Source organism: Dendrobium catenatum, unplaced genomic scaffold, assembly GCF_001605985.2.
Source record: "Dendrobium catenatum unplaced genomic scaffold, ASM160598v2 fragScaff_scaffold_596, whole genome shotgun sequence".
NCBI classification, from domain to species: domain Eukaryota; kingdom Viridiplantae; phylum Streptophyta; class Magnoliopsida; order Asparagales; family Orchidaceae; genus Dendrobium; species Dendrobium catenatum.
Window position 1 is genome coordinate 560,232 of NW_021319058.1, and position 9,530 is coordinate 569,761.

The window sequence follows — 9,530 nt, forward strand, 5'->3', positions numbered from 1 at the left end:
TCGGAGAACATAATGTCATTGATGTCAAGTCACTATTGCCGAGCAACTCCTGCTTCGTGCCTAAAAAAAGTTTGTGATCAATTTCAATAGTTTCGTATTACCTTATAGGAGACTTATTTTTTTCATAAAATAATTGGAATAATAAGAAATCATGCAGAAATTAAGCTCATTTGATAAATATTTTGATCATAAGCTCATTTGATAGATATCACAAGCTTAAACGTGATAAAAAAAAACTCAATACGTACAATAATTATTTGTTTCAATTGTGACAGGCACGAGCCCTTCCAAGCTCAACATTGTCCACTTACATGGCCTATGCTCATCCCGGATGCACCAGCTCATCCCGGATGCACCAGGACAGGCCGTCTCATGTGGAGCTCTTCCCTCAAGACCAAGCCCGCTTAGACTACATTCACCGTCAGGCATCCCACGCCACCGCCCGCCTAAACCCTATTGGCGACTCTCTTTTAGCAAGAGTTCCGACAATCATTGATTGTAATATTAGTTTTTATAGCTATATCATAGAAATAGGCCTAGGCACTCCTACCAAGTTCTTCTTTTTGACATTTGACACGGGTACTGATCTCACTTGGACCCAATGTGAACCCTGCGTTAATTGTCATACCCAAAAAAACCCATTTTACGACCCAACCAAGTCATTCACCTTCACCAACATCCCATGCGACTCTAGTTATTGTACCCAACTTGACAAATTTGGTTGCTCCTCTAACTTCTCTTGCCTCTATGAGGAAGAATATTATGACAATTCTATTACTAACGGCTCCCTCATTGAAGATGTCTTGTACTTTAATAATGATATTATTTATAACTTTGTCTTTGGTTGTGGACATAACAACACAGGAGTTTTTGACCATGAAGATGGGTTATTAGGCCTTGGTCGTGGGCCAATTTCAATTATTAACCAAACATCTCAATTGTATAATGAAATATTCTCATATTGTCTACCATCAGGGCCAAATAAAGCTGGATATCTCGAACTAGGTAGATCAGTCCTTGGTGTGAAGTATACACCTATGCTAACCAAGCCAGAATTGCCATCCTTCTACTTCCTCAATCTCACTGCCATTTCAGTTGATGGTGAAAGGCTCACCCTTCCACCTACTATATTCAGCGAACCTGGAACTATGTTGGACTCTGGCACAACATTTAGCTACCTTCCACCCACGGCATACTCCGCCCTTCGCAGTATTTTTCAAAAAAAAATGAGCAATTACCCGATGGCGCCACCAATATCAAATCTTGACACATGCTATAACTTCACTAACTACCCAACAGTGTTGTTACCAAGTATTTCATTGATCTACGATGGCGAAGTGATGACAAACTTACATTCAACAGGGAGAATTTTAATGTTCAGTGAATTTATAGGGTGCTTACCCTTCGTTGAAAATGAGGATGATAGTGAAGTTGTGATCATTGGTAATATGCAGTACCTCACGTTCAATGTAGTCTATGATGTTGGGAACTCACAAATTGGTTTTGGGCCTAATGGTTGTAGCTAGTGATGGATAGACCAAGTAAATCGAGTTAAATGCAATGTATTAATGTAGCTAAAATGAAGAGGCTCCATCATGTTGACTATAAAATTTGGGTGTGCAGGACAATAAATATAGTCTTGAATAAAAGTTCAATTGTATCCAAATTTTATGAAATAATTAAATATCAAATGAAGTAAACTTGGTATGAGTTCATTAAAACCATTAGGATGTGCTTAATTTCATTATAATTAAAGGGACATGATGAGATTATTTTTTGGAGGTTTAAATTTTGATTATCAGAGGTAAAATGTCATCTTTATTCCAAAAAGATCTTATACTTAAAAAGAATGAAGACTGTTGAATGTGATGCTTTTTGTTCAGTGTCAGACCCTTACAAATTCAAATCATCACATAAATGTCTTAAACTTGATCCTTTTTGTTCTCATTTTAGCTTAAATTTTCTTTTTTGTTATGGTCTATAAGTAGAATCATTTAAGGCTTGTGAGTTTTTCCAACCCATTAGGCCATATAACCTAACACATTTATGCTCAGATGCAACCAATCCCATATTTCTTAATTATGGGATCATTTGAATAAATTAGGTAAACTCACATACCGATCACATACACAACCTTAGAACATTGGAAATCCGGCTAGAACCAAGGATCCTAACCATTTGATAATTAAGAGATATGTTAATTTTCAAGAATTGTTTTTGAAAGTATTAATCCCTCACACGAAATAAATTCTTACTACACCACTATCTGCATGCATAATGTATGTGTACGTTCATCCATATTTATTATATAATTATAAAACCTATGTTCATCCATAAAAAGAAAAAAGTTCTGATCTCCAACTCATGCTACAACAAGTAGGTCTTAAGGCATTGACATTAAAGCCCTTTCCAAAGTGTCTTAATGAAATTTTGAACTTCATTTGATTAATGATATAACTTTATATGTTACAAACACATTAAGCTTTTATAGTAAAATAAAAGAGCAAATTAAGGGGGCATGAGCATACTAATACTCAATTTAATTAATTTTTTAAGTTTTTATATATCATATAAATTAAATTATATAAATAAATATTTTGTATAAAAAACATTTAATTTATGAACCCTCTAAAATTTGAAAATTTTTAAATTTTAAATAGCTATTGAAGAAATATTGATGTTGTTGTTGTTATTGTTGTACTAATTTTTTTTTTTCCATGGACATTTTCTCATCGAATACAACTAGGACTAGGAATGTGTCATTGAGATCTTCTTTTAGGACCTAGAGGTTGAACCAAACAATTAAGTGAATTATGTTGCTTGCAGGTTGTGAGAAGGTGCTAGTGCTTAGTGGGCACAATTTTTACAAATGAGATACAAAGAATGGAAATGAAGGATTTGGACTTCGTTTAAGATGAAATAGCTTTTGAGGGCTCATTCCATTAAAAATAATTTTAAGTAAAAAATAATACCTGAAATATCAGCCTTTGTGCAAGGGGCTCATTCTGTAAGTGAATATACGGAAGAATTCTACAGGTTGAGTGTATAGAAAAATCTCAATTAGTCCCATATTCAAATCATTGCACGATATGTTGGAGGCCTAAATTACATCTTATACAAAAATTTGGAGTTGACCTCGGTGTGGTCATTATCTCAAGTTGTTAATTTTGAGTTATAAGCCAAAATGTAACTCAATGAGTATTAAAATTCGCACTTAACTCATTAATAGTGGTGACCTCATTTTTATCTTGATTTACCCTCGAGAATGTTAGATGAATTTCATCGATCCTCATTGAGCAAGATTCAATTAAAATCGACGTCAATTTTGGTATGATTTCTTGTTAAATTAGCATAGTCGAGCCGCATCGAACCCAAGTCAGACCGATTCGAGTCAAATCGATTTTGATTTTAAACCCAAATCGAGTTTGATTTTAAACCCAAGTTTTACCTGAAAGGACAAATTTAGTTCTATTTTAGTTTTAAACAACTTTTTAATAAACTTGAACAAATTTCTGGATTAGGCCCTTAGATCCTACGGCTCTAATTTTGTTGAAATGCAATTCTGTCGTTGTTAGTTGGGGCACTCACATGATGCTCTCATTTCAGCTTAAGGTATAGTTGTTTTAGGGATGAAACAACGATAGAGTTCCATCTTAGAGTATAGAAGACAAAGAATGAATAGATGCTCAGATTAGCAGGTTACAAAGGAGGAAGCAGAAGACCCTTTCATTCGGCTAGGTCGGTCTGTGTCCCCCCATTCGCACTCAATCTCTCTCTCTCTCTCTCTCTCTCTCTCTCTCTCTCTCTCTCTCTCTTGATTCTCTTTATTCACCTGGGAAGAGCCAAAGTCCCCACACTTTCCCTTCTTCGTCTCCCTTTGCATTTAAAAACTCCTCATCTTCCCATTCGAACGCCTCCTTCTTACTCTAGGTTTTGCACACCAGGATGAAACCCTATGGTGCCGACTTGCCCTAGCTGTCACCCCTTGCATTCCAAAAATAGACTTGTCTCCAATGATATTACTTAGCCACTAGCTCTTCTTCATCATAAATTCCATTAAATTAGAAGTCTTGGCCCAACCAAAGCCTTTTCCCCCTCAACGACACGTGATATTTCTGCGCCTTTTTTCTCCATCCTTCTTATTCCCTCTACTTTAGCCTTCTTGCTACGTCTATCACTATTTCTCTCTCTATACCTCCATATTCTACCCAGAACCCCTCTAGTTATATGTTATTTTCCATATAAAATAATTATATCGTGTTGGTATTAGTCATGTATGATTTTCCTTGCTCCATCTCATACACGCTTGCACTTGTGTGTTAAATGAAGTAATGGTAATCTTTGTATTCCCTTAAAGAATCATCTCCGAGGATCATTTAATTACTTGAATGTAGAGATTATCTCCTTTATAAACTAGCACGGATGAGATGTTGTACTTAGTTTCATATATTTTAATCAATTATGTTTTTATGAAGTTTTTGGAGAACATTTGTCATGTTAACTTTTTGATGAAATGCAACAATTTTGTTGTGTTTGTATTGAGGCTTTATTTTAAGAGAATCTTAATAGTATATGTTGCATTTCATAATTAGGAAATCCATGTCAAACTATGTATGAGCCATCCCTATATATTTTCTTTAGAGATTTAGATGAGTCATGTGAATATCTCTAGATTTATATAAGTCACTTCTCTTAACACTTCATTATCAGTTTTACTTCTTTTGAGAATATGAGACTTGAGTTTGGGGTTTAAGGCATATATTCCAACAATTATGTACTTTTTGCCAGATCGGTGCTAAGAAAAAAAAGTGAAATTTTGAATGCATGAGTCCCTTGTTAAAAAAAAAGTCTTTGGTAGCATGAGAGGTAAAAGAAACTTTTGTTGGAAGAATTCTAGAATTTTTTCTTTATGTAATAGAGAGATTTGAAAGTGGTTTTATGTTAAAATATTTTGTATTGGAATGTTTTAAAGCGTGCTTTCATTAGAGGGGTTTCATGATGTGGCTTTATATTGCAAAATCTTATGAGTCATAGAAAGTAAAATATTGTTTTCTTCAAATCTCCCACTCAACATAAGCATCTAAATATATTTTTTTTAATGGGTCTCTTTCTCATTCATGATTATATTTGTTCTTTTGATGTGTGGGCTCCGAAAATTCTGCCAGGCCTCCCCGCCGCGCGATTTATTTTTATTCGGTGAGGGGAGTTTTAACGGAATATGTTCCGAGGTAAATTTTGAAAGGCAGATGGGTTTGTAGATAAGACACTACCCAGAGATGTCGCCCTCATTTTATGAGGACTTTATGATCTGAGTTCTGGTTTCCTATAGGTGCAATCCCCTATAGTTAATTACCCCTCCTGATAACAAGAGAGAACTTTCGATTAAGGCTAGTCGTCAATCAGATACATAAAGATACATGTTATCTCGCATATAGTAGCAGCATTGAATATTTGAAGTGATTGGAGAATTTGGAAATTTGGATTTGAATGTTTGGATAGGGTTATTTGAGAAAATTTGAAATTTAAAATAGAAATTTGCACCATCTTGCAGTTAAAGCAGATGGTGGGGGATTAGATGATGGGCCCGATCAAGATCCCATGGTTCCGTCGTCTTGAGCCATCGTGACACCTGGTCTACTTAGTCAGAGGAGGTAGTCGACCCAACCAGACAGAAGGATCCTTGTCGGCAGCCATGGGTTGCTTCGTCCAAGGGGACCTTGTAGACCTAGGATGAATATTTGTCTAAGGGAATAAATTTGAATCCACCTTAGCTTACAGAGGGCTTTGTGCCCTATCGATCATATCCAACTGATTCATATCTCAAGGATTTGATGCCAATAAGGAGCGTATCGGCTCTGGCCATAACCGGTATTTTGTGGTGCCATTTGGCGGCAAAACTACTCTGTTCAGAGGGCCCCGGGTCATAACCTTTTATCCTACGGTGCCATTTGGCGGCAAACTGCCGGTTAGAGGACACGTACCACATCCTTTCTGGCAGGAGATTCTTTGAGAATGGATCCTAGTGATATTTTCGACCAGACATTAGCTCTTTGTGAGCTGAAGTATTTTTCAATTTTTCCACCTCGGCAAACTGTTGCGGAGGATGGATGAGATTTGCTTTAGTGTTTGATGGATTTATTTCAATTTTAAATATTTTTGGGATTTTGAGATTTTTTTTTTTTGGAAATTGGAGTGCCATTTTGATCATTTTGAATGGACTTTTGGGAGGCATTTTGAAAATATTTGTGAACCCCACCAGTTGAGATTTGCATTCAACACGATCATCATCGGGGTGTGGGGTCATTTCTATTTTTGGATTGAACCTTGTCGACTCTATTGAGCTATCGATAGAGGATCTAGTTTCGTAGGCTTTTTACCCTTGTAAGTGATTCTTTTGATTTTAGGCTTTGAAGGCCTAATATGAATGTGTTAAAACAAATGCACTGGTCTCCACAACCATATATTTGTTTGAAGGTTCGAACCCTGTCGACTCCTATTGAGCCGTATAGAAGGATCGGGTTTGAACTTGAATTCACTTAATAACCCGCGCAACATCCCTTGACGTCACGTTTGTACCAATAACACGCTCGCCGGGGCCATTGCGGGTGTTTGGGGGCATTTTATAATTATTGATTGAACCTTGTCGACTCCTATTTACTTGCTTAGGAGGATCGGGTTCAACTTTGATAACCCGCACAACATCCCTAAAAGTCACTTGTGTACCAATAACATGCTCGTCGGGGCCCATGCGGGTTGAAATTATACTTTTCCCTTTAGTGTACCTATGTGTATACAATTTATAGTACACATATAGGGGTACTTTGAAAGTATTTGTAGACGCCTTCTGTCTGCATGTACGAATGTTGCAGATCAGGTGGCATGACGTTGTAACTTGTGGACGCCTTCTGTCTGCTTGCATGTGTGTCGCAGATCTGGTCGCATGGCGTAGCAGCTTTTGAATAGACTTGTTCGCTGCTTCGTACAGGTAGACTTTCATGCACTACTCGTTCCTTTCTGCAGGTGGATCGTAGTACACAAACTAATCTCCTGCCTTAGGTTGTAGAAGCTCATTGGAACTTGTATTTTTTGTGCATTCTGGTATGATTTTGGTCTTTACAATACATCCACTACTGCTGGAGGTAGATGTATTTATCCTTAAACTGAAGTTAACTACAGTATACTGCATTTATTGTAATCTTTTTGTATTTACAAAGGGGTGGCACGTGACATATACATTTGTCTTTGTAGAGAGATCGTATGTGTTGCAGATCTTCCAAGTTCATTTGTATGTTAGTAAAAGACTTCATTATTTGGAAGGACTATCATGTCTTCTTGTGGAATTAATATGAAGACTACCGTAAATTTCAGTATTCATTGCTTGAGGGTTTGAATGCATTTTTTTGTGTCTTGATATTGATTGTAGAACATTGTTCCATTCTCTAATTGATCTTTGCTTATGGATAGATCATATGTCCTTAACCCTTGTTGATGGTTGCTTTCAAATCAAATGATGATTGAATTCTTGAACATTATAAATGTTTTTATTCATTATAGCTCTTCTAATGTTGCTCACTAACATGTTACATCCCTTGTGCATGATTGTAGGTGAACACTTTGGCATTGGTTACAACAAACCATGAATCATTATATTCATCAAGAGCCTTTCTAGTGAATCAATACATTCACTACAAGTAGATTAGGGATGAACTTGATCCAATATTATGAATCAATTGGTTTGGTCCAAAAGCTTATATTATGAGTTTATAATCAAACCAGGTTCCTTAGTCTTCTTTTATTGCTTACGAATGAACTTCATTTGCAAAGTTCTTACTTTGATGATTCAATATGCATGATAAGTCTAATATCACCACTTATCAACATCTTCATCTTAATTAGGATGATCTTTGAATATTAGAAGTTATCATTCAAAAGTTCCATATCAAAGTTTGGAAAGGATTTACACATGGGTCCTTGTTTGCTTGCATGAGGTTTCAATGACTCAAATCTTTCTTAGTTAGGATTTGCATTCAAATCAAAGTGAAGATTCCATTAGAAAATTATCCCTTTAAGAAATTATTCACCTCAATCATAATTCAATCTAATTTAGATTCATATTCAAGTTCATTCAAATTTGGCTTATTGTCATTTAAGTCCCTTGCCATTGCTTGCTTGATCTTCATTTGAATGATTATGATTGTCACTTATCATTCAATGCTTGTAGAGATCACAAATCCCTTATAAATTCATCATTTTGATCATTTGTCATTTGATTGCAATCCTTTATTCTTAAAAGAAGCTCAATTTAGTGCTATTCTTTTATATTCAAATTCATTTGATCTTGATATCATTATTTGATATCCATTCAAGTTCCATTTTATTGCAATCATGAGTCTTATTCCTCTTTATTCATTCAAATTTTTATTCAAAAATCTCAAGTCATTTTTTTTTAGTCCAAGATGATTTCTTTTGTGTCCCCTGCTGTCCAAATGATGTCAAATACTTGTCCAAGTTTGAGTCTGAGTTCAAGTCCAAGTTCTATGCAGTCCCAAATTGAGTCTTCTTGCACTTTGTTCCAATGTTCATTTCATTTGATTAAACATGATTTAAGTTTTAATTTTATGCTCAAGTTATATTCAAATCAAGCTCCAAATTTGTCCAAGTCCCAAATTTCAGTGATTTTTTTGGCAGCCTCCAGGTGTCTCCCCTGTTTAGGGGAAAAACCAAGAGGCAACCTTCCCCTCGACGCTACATGAGCGCTTCAGGTAGGTGACAAAATGACACCGCGGTCACATTTTTTATTTTATCCCCGCCCGATACGTGAGCGTTTAAGGGTGTTTTTATTATTATTATTATTATAAGAAGAAAACACATGTTAGAAAAAACACAGATTTTCCCCCTCTACACCACGTAGGCGTTTGGGGGTACTTATATAAAAATAAAATAAAATAAAAACACATATTTTTTTTATCCCATTCGCCGTAAACGCCGCACCGGTTTCCCGCCCTACAATGCTACTTGAGCGCCTCGGGGGTTTGCCGTCTCGTTGCTAGCATTAAAGACGGATCCTTAAATCATCGCAAGCATCGCACCGGTTTCTCGGCCTCAACGCTACATGAGTGCCTTGGGGGTTTGCCGACCCGTTGCAAGCATCGAGAAAAAAACAATTTTTTCTTCTTTTTGAAATTTTTTTTTTCTCTTTTTTTTTCTCACTTTTTTTTTACATAATAGAAATAAAAAAAAAACCTTATGCTAATATTAATACTAACCATTATATTAGTATTTATATTAATATCAATAACTAACAATAATAGTTATGAGTTGTTACAAATCTATTTTCATGTCTTATGTTTTGATGATTGACAAACACTATTTTTCTTGGACTGCTTGTTGCTTCTAACTTTTCAGGAATCGAAGATCGGACGAACAGACGAAGCCAGTTCAGGATTGCATAGGATTAGGGTTGAGTCAGTCTATACTTTTGTTTTTCACTTCTTGAGACTTATTGTAATGGTCAAAGAGACTGATGCTAA

General features: G+C 35.8%; 1 protein-coding gene across 1 annotated transcript; it reads left to right on the top strand.

The window, feature by feature from the left end:
* The first annotated feature begins 311 nt into the window (after nucleotides 1-311).
* Nucleotides 312-1,526, top strand: LOC110111919 (aspartyl protease family protein At5g10770-like). The gene has a single exon (XM_020843991.1). It carries the CDS (start codon nucleotides 312-314, stop codon nucleotides 1,524-1,526), a length of 1,215 nt encoding a protein of 404 aa, XP_020699650.1.
* Nucleotides 1,527-9,530: the final 8,004 nt, after the last annotated feature.

What these genes read in the sequence shown, in the direction of transcription:
- LOC110111919 (XM_020843991.1), top strand. Translation starts at nt 312, where the DNA reads ATGGCCTATGCTCATCCCGGATGCACCAGCTCATCCCGGATGCACCAG.